Genomic DNA, 18,371 nt, shown 5'->3' with positions numbered 1-18,371 from the left:
AGGGTTTTGCACACCCGGGAGCAGCCAGGGTTTGGTTTTAGACAATGATCACTATCCACAGCACGGCAACAGCTAGTGAGAGCCTGGCAGTGCCCGATGGGACATCCACCCACACACACCCAGCTGCGTGGGTGCTGCCAGCCAAGAGTGAATCTGCATCCTGCAGACTCTCAGGCCACTGGGCCATGGGGCACAGTACTGCCAGCTCTGGCACCGGACCCATTAACCCCCATCTCGGCTGCCAGTGCAGTGTGGGACCCCCTCAATCTCCCTGGGACACCACAGCCACCCAGCCCCGTGCGCTGGGATGCTGAGAGGATGCCTCGCTGCAGCCAGGCTGGCTGGCCTGGCGTGGTTCTGGCAAACAGCTCCCAACCCAGTCACCCTATTGACTTTGCCTTAAACGAGCAGATTAATTATTAATAGCTCAGAGGAGAAAGGCGGCGATCGCGGCGCTTTTCTTGGGGCTCCCCTCAGCGCGGGGCAGCCGCGGCACGAAGCCTGCAGCCGGCTGGGTGAAATTTCCAGCCGGGGGACGCGGTCCCACCGGCCATTTTCTCCCCCTCTCCCTTCCCCTTCCCCCCGCCGCCGCACCCATGAGTCATCCCCCTAAGGGTGGCCCAGGCCACGCAGCTCCACTCCCCATGTCCCAGCATGTCCCTTGGGACGTCCCTGAGCCTTCTTTGTTTTTTTTTTTTTCCTAAGAGAATCACTTTTTTTGTGATCAAACCTTCGTACCTCGCTACCTGAGGTGCATCCATCTGCTTCTTGCTCCTCCTGCCCCTACAAGCCCACTGACACGTTCTTCTTTCCACGTGCCTAATTCCATGCAAGCACGGTGCCTCCTACCCTCCTGCCCCTAGTGCACCCACCCGTGGGTGCCAGCAGCCATCCCCACGCACCCTCCAGCACCCTGGCCCATAAAGCCACCCCACAAGCATCCCATTGTCTCCTAAGCTTCACCTTTTCCTTTGCTTAAGCTGCTCTCGGCGAGCCGTCCTTCTCCTCTCCTGGGCTGGCCGGGGCGCAGGGGGAGTGGGTGGCACGGGGCAGGGGAGTCGGTGCTGCTCCGACATGGAATAAGCTCGTCCCGGGCTGCTCCCCGCGAATGCTGCCTCTTCCAAAGCCTCCCCACCAGCCGCGGTCTTTATGGCATCGCTAGGATCCCGGCCCCGTATCGCTGGCCTTGGAACTGGGGGGGGGGGAAGAGAAAGGAGTGAGAGCCACTGCCCAGAGAGACGCGGGGCTGCGGCCGGGCACTGCCCGGCTCCCCGGGACGGCCGGGCCAGGCCCTGGGTGTCCGCTGCCACCCCGAGCCTGCCGTCTCCCCACCCACTAGGAGCGGCACAGAGGAGGCATTCAGCCCGCTGTCATCCCGCTGCCTGCCAGCGCCGAGAACAAGGGGGACATTTGTCTCCATCTGCAGCACCGATCTCAACAGGGACATTGTCACCACTAGCCCCTCTGCTCCCCGCCACCGCCAGCCCCCAGCCCGGCTTGGCCCCACAAGGCGGCACCCACGGTGGTGGCCTTGGTGGTGGCACTCAGCTTCTTTTCACAGGGCACCGTCCTCCACCGGTGGCTTGGCTTGTAGCCAGGCTGTCACCTCCTGCAGCCAGAGCTCACCTCAAGATGCAGAGTGATCTTTGGACCCCAACCCAGCAGCTAGCTCCCCTGGGCTGTCCCACCGATGCTGTCTTTGCTCCTCTCCATCCTTCCCACGGGTCCTCCCTCCCACTATCTGCTGTATCTAAATGGCTTTTATGGCAGCAATATTTGTGCTCCCTCACCCTCGACACGGCGTCACGGGGCCGCCACGCTGCCGCCAGCCTTTCTCCGGCCCCACTGGCTGTGCCAGGACTTTGGTGTTCCCGTGCACCCCACCCGGAGGGGTCTGAGGGGTGCTGCTGCTCCAGAGCACCTCCACACACAGGGTGCTGTGACTGCTCATCACCATCTGGTATCACTCTATGATGGGGCAGAGACGGGGCCATTGTGTGCCCAGATCCGGCCTTGGCACTTCCCACCGCTCTCAACGCCAGCTCGCTGCTGCCACAGGAGGTGACAGCCCCGTGCGCTTGCTCAGATGGGCAAGGGAGCGGTGGCTGTGCCAGCATCCAGCACGCCAGGGCTCAGTCAGTAGCATAACCACAGGGCATGCCTCAGCTGCGCCTGGTACCCACATGAATCTCTGTCTGTGACAGAGGTGTTTGGGGCTTTGAGCTCATCCTCGCGGTGCTGGCGTCACCCAGGTGGGCCGGCAGCTGTTGCCCCATCGCAGGCAGTTGCCACATCCTGCCCTGCCTCGGTGGGACCGGTCTCACCCCGCGGTTAACCTGCACAAGCCCCGGGCAGCACCGGCCACGCTGGGGGCCTAGAAAAGCTGGAATGTCCTCCAGCATCGCAGGAAGAGTTGCCACCACCCCCACTGACCCTACTGCTATGTCCTTGCTCTCCCAGGACAGACTACTCCCAGTGTCCCGCGCCCCAGGATGAGGGATTCCAGCATGCTTCTCGGAATTAAAGCCTGAGGCCATGCCGGGCTGGCCGTGGGCAGCGGAGAGGGAGAGGCACCTCAGGGCAACAGAGAGCACAAAAAAATCCAACACCGGGACGTGGTTGCCTGCCTTGGGGGAGGCAGAAGCTGCGCTGGAGCGGGGACAGGTTTGTCCCTTCTCGGAGGCAGAGTGACATCTGAGCGCTCGGCAAGTGCACAGCCTCCTCCCAGCCCTTATTTGATGCATTTCCAGCTGCACCCAGCCCCGCTGCAGTCATTCCCGGGATTTTTCGCCCCCCCGCCCCTTGCCCAGGCCTGTTTGCCTTCGGAAATGCTGCTCGATCAACACCACCAAGCCCCCGCCCTGCTCCAAGCTCTGCTGCCTGCTCCAGCCACTCAGCTTCCCGCTCCAGCCACTCAGCTTCCCATCCCCTTACCTGGATGTGCCCTGGAAACAGCAGTGTGGCGGCAAGGAGCCATCCCACCCCCTCTCCAGGGGGCACCTCCCTCAGTTCCAAGTTTTCCCCTTTTTTGGGGGGGTGGTGCTGTGAAGGATTTCCAGACGGATAAGGACTACAGTGGCCAGGATGCAGCAACTCATCAAGCGAGTGTGAGGTAAAGGAGCCGAGGAGCTGCAAGCCCCATCTCCCACAGCCTGTCAAGCTCCACCACAATGTCCCCTACCCCCTGTCCCCCATCTCCACACCTAGGAGCAGAAAAAGTGAATCCCCCCATATTTGGGGGTACCAAAATAGCACTCACACAAAAAACTGACCACCGGGGAAGCACACACCTGAGCTGGAAGTCCTGAGGGAGTTGATGAGATGCCCAAGTGGCTGGTCAGATAGGCAGGCAGCAGCACTGTAGCAGCACACCCCAAATGGACCAGGGCTTGGCCCCTTCAAACACTTCCTGGCCAAGTGCAGTGTCAGAAGTTTTTATTGGGCAGGAAAGGTGTCATTAGTACTGGTGAAAGAGGGGGAACTGGTAACTGGGTTGGTGTAACCGGTTCATGATCAGCTGGCTGAGCAGCTTTGCCTGCTGGTCCCACCACCCTGTCCTTAGCTGCCACCCTGACAGGGTGCCTGTGGGTGCCTGGGGCTGGGTGTCCAGGAGCAGGTGTCCAGTGGTTATGGTGGGGCTGGGAAGCCCCATTCAAGATGTCCTGTCCCATGGTGGAGCCCAGCTCTGGGTGCAGCTGCTGGAGCTCCCAAGGAGTCAAAGCTTCTATTTTTCCAAGAGGGGAAAGTACAGAAGATAGAAAAAAAGAATGGAAAGAAAGACAAGAAAGATAAGACAGACAGGGGGGAAGAGGGGGAAAGAAAGGAAAGATAGACAGACCAACCGACCAACAGAAAGACAGAAAGACAAACTTTCCCAATCCCCCAAAGAAAAAGAGAGAGAAAAAAATAATAAAGAGAGTAAAAGAAAGGAAAAAAGGTAAAAAGTAAAAAAGGAAGGAAAAAAAGGAAGAAGAAAAAAAGGGAAAAGAAAGAAAATAAACCTGATTTTTTTTTAAAGGAAAGAACAAGGGAGAAGGGAAAAATGAAAGGAAAGAGAAGGAAAATAAAAGGAAAAAAATAAGGGAAAAAGGGAAAAGAGAAGGAAAAAAGAGAAAAAAGAAGGAAAAAAGGGAAAAAAGAAGGAAAAAGGGGGGATGAAGGAAAAAAGGGGGAAAAGAAGGGAAAAAGAAGGGAAAAAGAAGGGAAAAAGAAGGGAAAAAGAAGGGAAAAAGAAGGGAAAAAGAAGGGAAAAAGAAGGGAAAATGGTGTTCCCATAAAACCCCTGTGAGATACCCAGGCTTCAGAATGGTGAGGGCTGTGGTGTCCACATGAAGGGCCCTGTGAGGCGGCAGCACAGCCTTCCCCACAGCCAGGGACAATGTGTCCCCTTCAAAGCTCCATGAGGTGGCACAGCCTTCACACTATGGCCACAGACAAGGTGCTCCCTCCCCCTGCCCAAATCCCATGAGATGGTGCAGCCTTCACCAGAGATGGGGTCTCCATAAAAAGTTCCATGAGGCAACCAGACTCAATCATGGCTGGGGCTGTGATGGCCACACAAAAGGCCCTATGAGGAGACAGAACAACTTCCACCACAGCCATGGACAAGGGGTCCCCATGGAAGGCCCCATCAGACACCACAGCCTTCACTGCAGCTGAGGAGATAAGTGTCCCAGCAAAACCCCCAGGAGATACCAGCCTCATCCATGGCCAGAGACAAGGTGTCCTCACAAAACCCTCATCTGATGGCACAGTCTTTACCACAGCCACAGACAAGGGTGTCCTGCTAAAGCCTTCACCATGGCTGGAGGCAGGGGATGTCCACATAAACCCCACGAGATGACACAACCTTCACATCTCATACAAACCCTTAAAAAAACTCCACAGCAATCCACCCCGCCTTGGGACACCCCTTCCATCTGGCCAGTGTCACCGAAGAGAATTAAAAAAAAAAAAAAAGAGTGTTTTGTAAGGATGCTAACAGGAAAAGAAGAGCTGAGGAGAACCTCCACCCACTACTGGATGAAGGAGGGAACCTGGTGACCAAAGGCAAGGCAAAGGCTGAGCTGCTGAACAGCTGCTTTGCCTTAGTCTTTTTTCAGTGACACCAGCTGTTCCATGAGGGTTCAGTCCCTGGAAGGCAGGGATGGGGAGCAGGAAGCTGCTCCCACAATCCAGGAGGAAATGACCAGTCACCTATTGTGCCACTTAGATGTGCACAAGCCTATGGCACGAGATGGTATCTACCCAAGGGTGCTTCCAGAGCTGACAGATGTCCTCACCAAGACACTCACCATTATCTGTCACCAGTCCTGACTAACCAAGGATGATCCAGGGAACTACAGGCCTGCCAGTCTGACCTGGGTGTCAGGGAATGTCATGGAGCAGGGCATCCTGAGTGCCATCAGATGGCGCTTACAGGACAGTCAGGCTGGACCTCAGGAACTATTTCTGCACTGGAAGGGTTCTCAAACCTTGGAACAGGCTGCCCAGGGCAGTGCTGGAGTCACCATCCTTGGAGGGGTTTAAGCAGCTGTGGACCTGGTGCTGAGGGACATGGGTTAGTGGTGACCCTGCAGTGTTGGGTCAAAGGCAGGACTGGATCAGCTTGGAGGTCTCTTCCAACTGGATGTTTTCTGTGATTCCCAAACCCCAACTCCTGGTCCCAGAGCAGCGATGCACAGACCTCAGGCCATGTATAAGTCCCTGTAAGGAAATGTAGGGGGGTGGCTCTTTTAGGGGGAAAAAAATGGGATTTAGGGGAAAAGTGGAGGTGGCATAGATCATGGCAGCCTGCTGGTCACAGGCTCACAAGATGTCAGGGGTTGGAAGGGACCTCCAAAGATGATCAAGTCCAACCCTGCTACCAGAGCAGGACCATAGAATCCAGCACAGGTCACACAGGAATGCATGCAGATGGGGCTTGAAAGTCTCCACAGAAGGAGACTTCAGAAGGTCTCCACTGGGCAGCCTGTTCCAGTGCTCTGGGAGCCTCCCAGTGAAGAAGTTCCTCCTCCTGTTGAGGTGGAACCTCCTGTGCTGCACTTTCTCTCCATTGCCCCTTGTCCTATCCCAGGGTGCAAGTGAGCAGAGCCTGTCCCCTGCCTCTTGACCCCCAGCCCTCAGATATTTAGAAACATTCATGAAATCCCTTCTCAGTCTTCTCCAGTTTCTCCATATATTGCTTTATCTCAGCCAAGAGCCCCAAAACAACCACTTCTTCCCCCAAAAGATCGCTCCCCTCCCCAGCCTTTTGCTGAAGGAAGGTGGAAGACTTTGGAAATCTTTGGTGGTAGAAAACTTTGCCTCCTCCCTCTGCAGCAACCCAAGGTTTCCCACTGGGGTTGGAGACAGCTCTGAGGTGCAGCTGTTCCAACTTCATTGGTCATGGTATCCTTCATGGATGGAGACTCCCCTCCAGCTTTCCTCTTCTTGGTCACCTTCATGGTGAAGAAACGTTTCTGGATGTTCGGAAGAACCTCCTGGGTTTCAGTATGTGCCTCATGTCCTGGCACTGGACACCACTGAGAAGAACCTGGCTCTAAATTCATGCCTTCCCTTCAGGTATTTACACCCATTGGTAAAAATCCCTTGGACCTCATCTTCAGTTCCAGCTCTCACAGCCTTCCCTCCTAGGACAGATGCTCCAGGCCCTGCATCATCTTGGCCCTTCACTGGACACACTCCAGCGTGCCCACAGCTCTTGCTCTGATGAGCCCTTTGCTGGACACAGCGCTTCATGAGTGGCCTCACAAGTGCTGAGGGGCAAGATCACTTCCCTCAACCAACACTCCCCACACAGCACCATTAGTGCCCTTTTGCTGGTTCAGGGTCAGGTTGGTGCCCAGGTCCTTTTTCTATAGAGCTGCTTTGCAGCCTGGTGGCCCCCAGCAAGTCCTAGTGCCTGGAGCTGCTCTCCCAAGAAGCAGCACTTTCCTCTTCACTTGCTTGAATCAAATGGACTCGAGCTGGGCTCTCAGAACCCAGCTGGAATGGAGCTGACCTTCCCCAAACCTGCCTCTGGAATCAAGGACCAGCAAAGGCTGACAAAGAGCATGGTAACAGCCATGGTGTTTATGGGTTATGGCATCTGGATCAGTGATTAAGCTCTGTCCCTTCTGCTTTATTTCCCAGCAGATACAACCTCCCCACTCTGCAGCAGAAGACATCTCCAGCCCCACAAGCATCTGATGAACCAATCCACATCTCCCTCACCATGCCCAGGACTTGGCAGAACACCAAGTGCAGCCCCAAGGGCCATCCCACCATGGCTGGGAGGAAACAGCACCCCACACAGCACCAAGGAAGCATCACCTTCTTTAATTAAAAACAAGAGAAGAACCAAGCCCTGGGAAGCTCCACCAGGGGGCTCAGCTCCTCCATCCTTCCTCAAAAGGAAGAATGGTGGAGGGACCAGCAAGAGCTCAGACCCCTCCCTGGCCTCCTCCTCCTCACAGGTCAGGAAGCAGAGGTGGCACCAGTATGAAGAGGACAGTCTTGTGACACCAATCCCACAGCCCAGGCACAGATGGGCAGCAGCAGCAGTGGAGAGCTGCAGGCAAGGCGCAGGGGGAGGTTGCATTTACAGGTGAGAAATGTTTGAATGGAGCAGTTCTGACCCCAGAGCAAAGCTGAGGGGTTTCCACCCAAACACAGTGGTCTCTGTAGGGTGTGGGAGCCCCTGGGCCCCATCAGGCTCGTCGTGCCTTCTTGCTCTTCTTCTTCTCCTCTTTGACAGCAGTGTCGTGGGCTTTCCTCTTTGCAGCCAATTTGTTTGCCTGTGGAGAAACCCCCAAGAGCCACAGTCAGACTCGGGGCTGCTCCATCCTTGATCCCACCAAACCCTCCAGCTGCCTGTGGGTGAGCTGGACCCATCTGCTGCTGGCAGAGTGAGAAAAAGAGAGGGGCAGCATCTTCGGTTGCTGAACACGAGCCATGGCCTTCAGGGAGCATGAGGAGCTCTCCCATGCCTGGAGATGCTGGGGAAGAGGCTTGTGGAGCCTCACCCTTGCCCACCCTCCTTCCATGTTCCTCACCAGCTACAGGGAGAGGCCCAGAGCTGGCAGAGGGCAGGGACACCTGTCCTGTACACTGCCTGCAAGCCACGCTGGGAAGCACCAGGACCACCGCAGCCCACCCTGCTCTCCTACCTCTCGGACTTTGCGCTTCTTGCCGAACATAATCTTCTTGTAGAGATACTTCTCCCTCTTCTTCATCATCATGATGGCCAGGCGCTTCTCCTCGCTCTGCTGCTCCTGCTCCAGGCGCTTCTTGTCCTCCAGACGCAGCTTGCCAGCAGTCACCTTCACAGGAAGTGCCTGCAGGGAGCCGGAGAGCTCAGGACCCTGGGAACCCTGCCTGCTCCCTTCCCCACCATTCACCGGTGTGCTGGGGCACACCCATCCTGGATGGGGCTGAGAAGAACCCAGCCCCAGGTGGACAAAAGAAATTTAATCTGGGGAGGGCTTGGCCCCTCCCCTGCTGGGAGAAGGTGGTCCCCTGACTCAGAGGTGGTCTATTCCACTTCCCCTTCCTGTCCAGCAAGCCTATAAAAAGGGGGATATCTTGCTGCTCTTCCCTTTTTCCTGCCTCGTCTGCTCGAAAGGACTTCCTGCTGCTGTTGCTGTCACTGTCTCCTGCACCGGACCACGTGGCTGGGGCCCTTTCTCTCTCTCTCAACTGAGTCCACCGACATCCAGGGGAACACAAGGCCATCCAGGCTTGGTTTTGTATATTTTCTTTTTTTTCCACTTACCCTCATCCCTCACCTCTGTGAACCCCCCCCGTTACTGATATATATATATATATATATATATGTATATGTAAAAAAAAATATATTTTTTTCCTTTCCCTTTTGTGAAAAAAGAAAAAAAAATTACTCCTCCTACTTCCAAACCGACTTCAGAACATTTCTTTCACAATTTTTTTTTTTCTTTCCCTTTTCCCTACCCTTTTTTTTTTTCCCTTTCTTCTCTCTCTCCACCCTGCTGAGAAGAAAAAAAAGGGAGAGGGGCAGGGGGGGGGAAATTTATATCTATTATCATTTGAGCTCCTAAACTCAGAGCTCAAACTACCACAACCGGGGACCACAGAAGAGCTGTGGCACCTGCCAGATCAGGAAGAAAGGTACGGGCACGAATGGGAGCATGGCTGCAGGACCATACGAATGGGAGCACTTCCAGGACCTCTTCGGGAACAGCAGAGCCCCAGTGGTGCCAGGACAGGGACTTGGCCAGGACACCCCACAGTGAACAAGAGCCCCAGCAGGGACTGAACTCTGACCAAAGCTGCTTCCTCCTGGAGCTCCCACCCTGTACCTTGTTGTTCTGAGTCTTCTGCTCTTCCATCTTCTTTAATTTCATTTCTTCCTCTTTTTCAGACTCATCTTCATCCTCCTCCTCTTCTTTGTCATTGTCATCCTCCTCATCCTCCTCTTCCTCCTCCTCACTCTCTTCATCTACAGAGAGACCACTGTTACCGACAGGAGAGCCTGGAGCAGGTACAGCCCTGCTTGGCTCCTCAACTCCAAGCTTGGAGCCTCACATCACCTGGGTTCTCTCCTCTCTGCAAGGCCAGCAGCTTCAGCTTCTCAGGAGGGACATAGTCTCCTTCCTGCTCTGTCACGAAGGGTGAGAGATGTGGGGGCAGCAGGACGCCAGGGAAGTAGTCAGCCACGGGGAGACACATCTTGGCATTGACTGAGTCGAAGACCCATTGGGGCTGCAGGTAGCACCTGTGGGGCATGGGGACACAGTCTCAGGGAGCAGCGTGTGGGACAGCCAGGGACACCTGCTAGCCCAGGTGGCCACCATTCTGGGGATAGGCCACTTGCCCCAGCCCACCTGCCAATGACCTGCTGGTCCAGCCGGGGCCGGTCAATGATGTGGTGCGTGATGGAGAGGTCGCTGGCATCGTAGGTGGCACCGATGCACAAGGACTTGTCCCAGGAGACCTGGCCACCAAAGCACCTGCCAGCAGAACCCAATGAGGAGTCAGGCAGGAGGGGGCCCTCAGGGTCACCTCACCCACAGGATGTCAGGACTTTGGCCTCCCAAGCCCTGGCAGAAGGGCTGAGGGAGGGAAGCAGGACCACCAGGCCACCCTGTACCGGATGATGAAGGCCAGCGGCTCTCGAGGCACCTCCCTGTTGAGGAAGAAGCGCAGCCCTTCGAACATCTTCTTGTGCTTCTCCAGGGCCTCCTGCTCCTTTTTCCTCGTGTCCATCTGTTCAGCTGTCTCCTGCTCAGAGCAAAGCACTCAACCTCCTCCCCGTGCTGCCAAGCCCCACTCTGAAAGGAGGTCTCTCAATGCTGTCCCCACCCTCCTGCCAGTCTCTCCCAGCACCACGCCAGGCCCTGTCTGCAGAACATCTTGTGCCTGGGCAGAGGCTGGCAGCCTGCAGACAGGATCACCCACAGCCAGGGTTGAGCCCCCACCCCCCAGGCTCTTACCCCCTCCACTGGGAACTCATCCATCTCCACCTCATCCTCATGGGCTGGTGCCACCACACGTGCCAGGCTGGCACTCAGAGCTGACAATTTCTGCAGCAGGAGACCAAGAAGGTGTCAGATGCCTGGACAGTGCTTGGAGGATGGGAAAAAGGGCAGCCTCATGGACTGAGGTGACTTCTCGGAGAAAGAGGTCCAAAAGACCAAGGGACCAGACAGAAATTCAGCCTTCTCCATGTGCTGTCCCAACTCTGTAATGCCCAGCATGGGGCTGTGGAGGGTTCCCACCATGCAGAAGGGAGGGACAGCTCCTCCCTTGGCCAGTGTGAGGTGACAGAAGTTTGGGACCAGGACCCTCCAGTTAACAGGGTTCTGTTTCTGCTCCTTGATCCCCACAAACTGAGTCCTCCATGCCAGAAGGAAGGCCATGAGGAAAAACTTGTTTGGTGTGAGGGTGCTGGAGCCCTGGAGCAGGCTGCCCAGAGTGGTTGTGGAGTCTCCTCTGGAGAGCTTCCCTGGCCATTGTGATGCTGGGCAAGCTGCTGTGAGTGCCCTGCTTTAGCAGGGGGGTTGGACTGGATGATCTCCAGAGGTCCCCTCAAAAAAATCTCACCATGCTGGGATTCTGCCCGTGGTCAGGACACCCAGAACACACAAGGTCCTCCCAGGGACCCCAGGGGTGGCAGTGGCCCTCACCTCCAGGTAGCTCTCTGAATCCATGGCATACTCCTTGCCCTCCACAGGCTTCAGCTCCGCATCAGCCTGGCCGTCGATCTGGGGGGGAACAGGAAGGTATGGAGGAGCCCCCAGATAACCTGCCCTCCACCACTGCGACCCTCCAGCAGGGGGCTTGCTTCCCATCCCCCACCCTGAGTGGTCCCACCAGCCTTGGGCCAGCCTGGTGCTTCCTTGGGGCAAGTGGTGAGCTCACCTTGGGGGGATAGACCAGGTTGAGGGAGTGGTAGAGGCGGAAGTTGACGAAGCCCAGCAGGGTGGTGTAGAACTCGGTGAAGGTGGCCATGACCCGGTAATCCACGTCTGTGGGGTGCTGCAGGCATGTGAGAAAGGTCAGCAGGACACATGTCCCCTCTGCAGGGACAAGGATCTGTCCCAACAGGACAGGGAGGATCCTGTCTCCTTCACAGTGAGGTCTGGAGATCTTTGGCCAGAGCCTGGGCAGGGAGAGCTCTCTGGGCCCTGCTGCTACTTCTCCACAGAAGGATCTGCTTGGCCAGATCAAGGACCTCATCCCAGCATGGATGGAGGCCTTGACAGCTTGGCCCAGGGGCTCTGCTCCTCCAGGTGAGGCGTACAGGCCATGGCAAAGCCACACCAGGTGCCAAGCCCAGCAGGCACTCAGCACCACAACTGCCAGAACTTAAGGGGCTGAGAAGTAACTGTCTGAGAAGGCTTTGGGTTGGCCAAGGAGATGCTGCTGGAGCTGGGCAGGTGAGCTCAGCATGGACCACACCAAAGACCAGAAAGCTGGAAAGCATCAACCCAATTGTGCCAGGCCCTGGAAAGCTTGGGAGTGAAATGAGATGGCTTTGCTGTGTGGTGGACTTCTGCCTGCCATGAAGATCTTGGCAAGGTGCCACGTGGCTGCCTTGGCACGGCAGCACCCTCAGCTCTCCCCTCACCCTGCAGTCTGGACTGCACAGGAGATGCAGCAGAACTATCCTGGGAGAGGGTGCAGGGCCTGATTCACCTCTTCCCCAGGTGCCACCAGCCTCATTGCCGCAGGTTAATCTTTAATGGCTGATTAGGAAACGTTTTAATGATTGACAAAATGACATAAAGACCCACGGAGACTGGTACAGCCAGCCACGGGGGACAGGGCACTGCCAGCCACGGGAGGACAGGGCACTGCCAGCCACAGGGGACAGGGCACAGCCATGCACAGGGCGACAGGGGCACAGCCATGCACAGGGCGACAGGGCACTGCCAGCCATGGGAGGACAAGGCACAGCCATGCACAGGGGGACAGGGCACTGCCAGCCATGGGAGGACAGGGCATTGCCAGCCATGGGAGGACAGGGCACTGCCATGCACAGGGGGACAGGGCACTGCCAGCCATGGGAGGACAGGGCACTGCCATGCACAGGGGGACAGGGGCGCTGCCAGCCACGGGACGACAGGGGCACTGCCAGCCAGAATGGGGTAGAGGAAGGCTGTGTCCCCACATGCCTCCTGAGCTGGACCCTGTGGTCTCCAGGTTCCTCAGCCCCCTGGGGCTGCAGCAGCGCGGATCCCACCGCACTCTGCCCAGGTACTCACATCGTGGGCAAAGGTGTAGGGGGTGATCCAGGTGATGGGCTGCCCCAGCACCTCAGCCTGGTAGTAGATGCCCTTGATGGAGAGGAAGACCTGTGAGGAGCAGAGTGACAGCTCAGGGGGAGGAAGGCCACAGGCACTCCCCTTTCTTGTTAACCTTTCCCTCATCATTCAGAGGAGTGTGTCCAGCAGATCCAGGGAGCTTCTCCTCCCCCTCTACTCTGCCCTGGTGAGGACACACCTGGAATACTGCATCCAGTTCTGGGCTCACCAGTTCAAGAGGCACAGAGATCTGCTGGACAGTCCAACAGAGACTACCAGGACTGTTAAGGGACTGGAGCACTGCCCTAGGAGAGGCTGAGAGCCCTGGGGTTGTTTAGTCTAGAGAAGAGAAGACTGAGAGGGGATTTAATGAATGTTTCTAAATATCTGAGGGCTGGGGGGCAAGAGGCAGGGGACAGGCTCTGCTCACTTGCCCCCTGGGATAGGACAAGGGCAATGGATATAAACTCCAGCACAAGAGGTTCCACCTCAACATGAGGAGGAACTCTTCACTGTGAGGGGCACAGAGCACTGGAACAGGCTGCCAGGGAGGTTATGGAGTCTCCTTCTGTGGAGATTTTCAAGGTCCATCAGGATGCATTCCTGTGTGACCTGTGCTGGATTCTATGATCCTGCTCTGTCAGGGGGGTTGGACTCAATGACCTTTGGAGGTCCCTTCCAACCCCTAACATCCTGTGAGCCTGTGACCAGCAGGCTCATCGGGGGAGCACCGCAGACAGCCCACTGGGACTCACTGCCCACCTGAAGCTGCCAGTACAGCTGGCCTGGCCTTCTCTTGGGGCACAAGGCCACCAGCCCCACCCCTACAGCCCACTCTGGGGCAGGGAGGTCTCATCCCTGTCCCTGCCTACAGCACTCACCTTGCGCAGGGAGCGGGAGGCGATGACGTAGTTGAGGAACTCAACGGCCAGGCGCCGGCAGAGCTGAATGGTCTGGACATGGCACTTGCCAGTCCGTGGGAAGGTGGAGAAGAGGAAGCACATGGAGAGGGCATCGTCCAGGTCCCGCAGAGCGTCTATGAAGGTTGGGTACCTGTGCCCGGGCAGGAGGAGAAGGAGGAATCACACCCAGCTCCGGCGCCCACCAGAAGCTGCTGGCGCTGGTGGAGACCTCATATGGGAAAGGAACAGGCACCAGGCAGCATCCATCTCCTGCACGTCCCACCAAAGCTGGTGACCCACAGGGATGGGGGTGTCCCACACGGGCACTGGGGAACCCACAGAGGTCATCTAGGGTGGCCAAGGACTCGCTGGGGAGCTCGTGTTTCACTACAACCAGCATGCAGCACACTTGCAGGCGAGGAAAACCCAACAGTTTGAGCTAAACCCCCAAGAAGTGGAGCCCAAAAAAGGGATGGACACAGTGAATGCTCCAGTGAAGAGGGAGGGACGTTGTGAAGGCTCCAGTAAGGAGACATGAACATGGTGAGGCTCCAGTAAGGAGGAATGGACACAGTGGAGGCTCCAGTAAGGAGACAGCTCTGCAGCCCCTACCCCATTCTGCTCATAGAGTTCTTTAAGTTGGAAAAGACCTTTGACAGTCATGAAATCCAACCTTGCTCACTGCTCTCCTGTCAGCCCCACCTGCTCCAGGTCCTCCTGGCTTCCCAAAGAGGAATCCAGCAGCTCTGGGGCTCAGATGTGGGGGACTTTAATAGCCACAGTGGTCTTAGGTTGATGGTTGGACTCCACTACCTTGGGAGGTCTTTTCCGACCAAAACCATTCTACGATTCTATGATGTGGTGAAGCCTCCTCGGGTCCAGATGACCAGAGAGAAAGCTCCTGCCAGAATCAGAATTGTTAGGATTGGAAGGGACCTCAAGGATCAGCCAGATCCAATCCCCTGCCATGGGCAGGGACACCTCACACTAGATCAGGCTGCTCAGAGCCACATCCAGCCTGGCCTTAAAAGTCTCCAGAGATGAGGCTTCCACCACCTCCCTGGGCAACCTGTGCCAGTGTCTCATCACGCTCACGGTGAAAACCTTTTTCCTAACATCCAATCTGAATATACTCATTTCTATTTTTTTTTTTCCATTCCTTCTGGTCCCATCACTACCTGACACCCTAAAAAGTCCATCCCCAGCCTTCTTGTAGCCCCCTTCAGATACTGGAAGGCCACAAGAAGGAATCCTTGGAGCCTTCTCTTTTCCAGACTGAATAGCCCCAACTCTTTCAGTCTGTCCTCATAGTAGAGGAGCTCCAGTCCCCTGATGATCCTTGTGGCCCTTCTCTGGACACCTTCCAGCACCTCCAAATCTTTCCTGTAACAGAGGCTCCAGAACTGGACGCAGTACTCCAGGTGGGGTCTCACCAGAGTGGAGTAGAGGGGGAGAATCCCCTCCCTTGACCTGCTGGGCTGTGCAGCTCTTGATGCAGCCCAGGACGTGATTGGCTTTCTGGGGTGCAAGGAGAAGGTGGTGCCTCACCTCTCCTTCACGATGTGGTCGAGCTTGTAGGTGGGCTTGTTGTCCTTCAGCCGGTCTACAGTGCCCCACTCGCTCTTCCCGTAGGCCTTCCGGAGCTTGCGGACAAACACCTGCGGGGCAAGGGGGAGCCCAGAGGGGTCTGCAGGGAAAGCTCAGCCTCAGGCAGCTCCCCGCCCAGGGGCATCCTGCAGGATACTGACCTTGTACTCCCGGAACTTGTTGACAATGGGCTCATGCAGGAGGAATTTGATGTCCTTGAGGAGGTAGAAGGTCCTGGGTGCAGTGGAACCTTTGTTCACTTTCTTCTTGTGCTTGGGCTCGTGGGGGTAAATCCCCTTCAAGATGCAGAGGCGCCTGGGAATGGTGATAGGGGTGAGACCCTGAAAGCAGGGGACCCTAGAGCCTTCCCCTCCACTGCTGCCACCCCTTGGGGTGGGGAACCTCAAAACTGGGCAGCCTGAAACCCCAGGACCCACCATCACGCTCCCTATGGAAAGGGCCACCCCACACACCCACCATGGGCTTGATCTCCTACCAAGGGGCCTGGGGGTCCTAAGGAGAGGTTCAGGAGGTTGGGGATGGTCTGGGAATATTCAGGTCTGAGGGGTATCTGATGGGGTTCAGGGGGATTCTAGAGGGATCTGAGGTGGGGCGTTTAGGGGGCCTAGAGGGGGTTCAAGTGGAGCTCTGAGGGTTTATAGGAGGGTTCAAAGATTGTTCAGGGAATCCTGGAAGGGGGCCCAAGAGGGTTCAGATGGATCCTGAAGGAGTACAGGGGGTTCACGGTGATCCCAGGAAGTCCCAGGGGGTTCAGATCCTGGGGGAGGGGCAATGGGGATTCAGGAGTCCTACGGAGATTCAGGGGCTCTGGTAGAGTTGGGGATGGGGGTGTGTTCAGGAGATCTCAGGGGACCCCCAGGAAGTAACGGTGGGGTTCAGGCGTTCCAGGAAGTCCCGGAGGTCCCCGAGCACACCTGAAGTCGGGCAGGCTCAGCTGCAGCTTCTTCCGCGCCCTGTTGCGGGTGATGTAGTTGGTGGCGGAGCCCCGCTCGTACTGGGGAGAAACAGGAGTGTCAGGGGAAGGTCGGTACCGGAGAGGCTCAGGGTGCCCCGCGACCGAGAAGGGCTGTCCCGGAGCCACCGTGGCTGGAAATGGAGAAGAAACGGGAACCGGCCAGCTGGAAGGACAGGAAACCGGGCACCGGGTGGAGGGACACGGCACAGGTGGGCACTGCCATCGCGAAGGGCCATCACTGGCATCAAGCGATGAGGGAAAGCACCGGCACCGGGGGGGACGGATGGCACCGGAGTGAGGGATGCACGGTATGGGATGGAACAGGACGGCGACGGACACGGACAACGGGGAGCGTGAACACGGCCACTGAACAGGGGTCGGGGAAAGGGGAGGTGGGGAGGCTGCCATGAGCCCCACAGTACCTTCTTCTTCTCCAGCCCACCCATGGCCCCGCCGCCGCTGCCCGCGTGCTCCCAGTGCGCGGCAGGCCCCCGGCCTGACTCCCTTCTGCCTGCTTCCGCCCTGCCTGCGCCCGAGGCTCGGAGCCTAGCGGAGCCAAAGACGCCCTGCGCCGGTCACGGGGGACGCAGAGCGAGCACAGGGGGCAGGGTGGGCAGTGCGGGTTCGGTGGGGCAGGAGGGCCATGGCAGACGCCGTAGGCAGGCGGCAAGGCCGCGCCAGGTCAGGTCAGGCGCGTCACGGTCAGCCCAAAGGGCCTAGCAGGAGATGTCCTGCAGTGCACGGCACGCTGAGCCGCGGGGCTTGCTGGGATATAGCGAGGCACAGGCCTCTCGGGGCCACGCTGGGACACTGCGTCGCGCCGCGGGGCTTGCTGGGACACTGTCGCTCAGGGGAAGCCTCGGCCCAGGCCCTGCTCCTGTTCCTCCTCTGAAGCTGGAGGCAGCCTTCTGGCTCCAGGGCACCAGCCCCAGAGATCCCCAGCTTCTAGGCTCCTTCCTCTGGGCCGGGAGCAGTGGGTCTCGGGGGCAAGGCCCGGCTGTCCTGGCCTCCCTCATCCGGAGCACTGGAGGCTCCTGGCCCAGCCACATTTGCTCCTTTTTCAAACTCGTGGAACAGTTTGGGTGGGAAGGGGCCTTTAAAGGCCATCCAGTCCACCCCCCTGCACTCTGCAAGGACATCTGCAACTAGAGCAGGTTGCTCAGAGCTCCAAACAACCTGACCTGGAATGCTTCCAGGCATGTGACATCTCCCACCTCTTTCTCTGGGCAACCTGGGCCAGGCTTTCACGACCCTCAAACATTTCTTCCTTCTTTCCAGGCTGAATCTCACCTCTTTCAGGTTAAAGTTGTTGCTTCATGTCACTACAAACCATCATTAAAAAGTCTGTCCGCAGCTTTCTGATCAGCCCTTTCAGCACTGAAAGGCCACCAGAAAGTTTCCCTGGAGCCTTTTCTTCTCCAGGCTGAACAAGCTCAACTCTCCCAGCCTGGTCTCACAGCAGAGGGCTTCCAGCCCTTCAGCATTGCTGTGGCCTCCTCTGGCCCTGCTCCAACAGGTTCCTGTCTGTGCTGAGGACTCCAGAGCTGGCCCCAGCACTGCAGGGGGGGGAGGTCTCAGCAGACTGCAGCAGAGGTGCAGAATCCCCTCCCTGCCCCTGCTGCCCACACTGCTGGGGATGAGCCCAGGACAGGGCTGGCTCTGGGCTGGCAGCACTCGGTGCTGGCTCATTGTGGTGGGTTGAAAATTCCCCCAACATAAAATTGCCAGATTAGCTCAGTTGGAAGTAAAAGAAGCTGTATTTACAAGCAAAACTACAATGTGCAATGAAATGCAATGAATATATACCAAATATACAGTATTTACAACATTTGCAGGTATTTACAAACAGCACAAGAACCCTCACTGGACAAAACAGAGGAGCTACTAAGAGCTTCCCCTTCCCTGCTCCTTACCCCTCTGTATATGATAGAGGAGAGAGAAGAGCAGAGAGTTGTTTTAGATACTCAGCCACAACAAAGCAATGCAGCCAAGGTCAGCAAAGAGCCAGCAGAAGCACCAGCCAGAATGGAGGAAGTGAAAAGAGAGAAAATTAGTTTACCTGTCTGAGTTTTATGGCAGATACTTGTCCAATGGGATTATTTAGAACTTACCATAGTTTTCCTTTTTACATCCAATAGTAAT

The 18,371-nt window shown here is 56.9% G+C and overlaps 1 protein-coding gene across 2 annotated transcripts; it reads right to left on the bottom strand.

Moving 5' to 3' along the window:
- Positions 1–7,319: 7,319 nt before the first annotated feature.
- PES1 (pescadillo ribosomal biogenesis factor 1) lies at positions 7,320–16,675 on the bottom strand. Of its 2 annotated transcripts, none has more exons than XM_054392599.1 (16): positions 16,652–16,675; positions 16,189–16,268; positions 15,415–15,568; positions 15,215–15,324; positions 13,646–13,817; positions 12,726–12,815; positions 11,380–11,496; positions 11,145–11,222; positions 10,452–10,541; positions 10,109–10,239; positions 9,843–9,968; positions 9,525–9,733; positions 9,340–9,457; positions 8,950–8,977; positions 8,151–8,303; positions 7,320–7,778 (listed from the first exon to the last, which is right to left on the bottom strand). In XM_054392599.1, exons 1-16 carry the CDS (start codon positions 16,673–16,675, stop codon positions 7,692–7,694), a joined length of 1,767 nt encoding a protein of 588 aa, XP_054248574.1. In that variant the 3' UTR covers positions 7,320–7,691. The 2 variants fall into 2 exon arrangements, with proteins under 2 accessions (XP_054248574.1, XP_054248576.1); XM_054392601.1 differs by having other exon boundaries at positions 10,109–10,224.
- Between the last annotated feature and the right edge of the window lie 1,696 nt (positions 16,676–18,371).

Source organism: Indicator indicator, chromosome 26 (assembly GCF_027791375.1).
Source record: "Indicator indicator isolate 239-I01 chromosome 26, UM_Iind_1.1, whole genome shotgun sequence".
Taxonomy (NCBI): Eukaryota; Metazoa; Chordata; class Aves; order Piciformes; family Indicatoridae; genus Indicator; species Indicator indicator.
This window is presented reverse-complemented; position numbering and strand designations above follow the sequence as displayed.

What these genes read in the sequence shown, in the direction of transcription:
- PES1 (XM_054392599.1), bottom strand. Translation starts at nt 16,675, where the DNA reads ATGGGTGGGCTGGAGAAGAAGAAG. An exon ending in ACAAGTTCCGGGAGTACAAG is followed by an intron (nt 15,325 to 15,414) that starts GTCAGTATCCTG and finishes CTTGCCCCGCAG; the next exon opens with GTGTTTGTCCGCAAGCTCCG. An exon ending in AGAAGCGCAAAGTCCGAGAG is followed by an intron (nt 7,779 to 8,150) that starts GTAGGAGAGCAG and finishes GTTTCTCCACAG; the next exon opens with GCAAACAAATTGGCTGCAAA.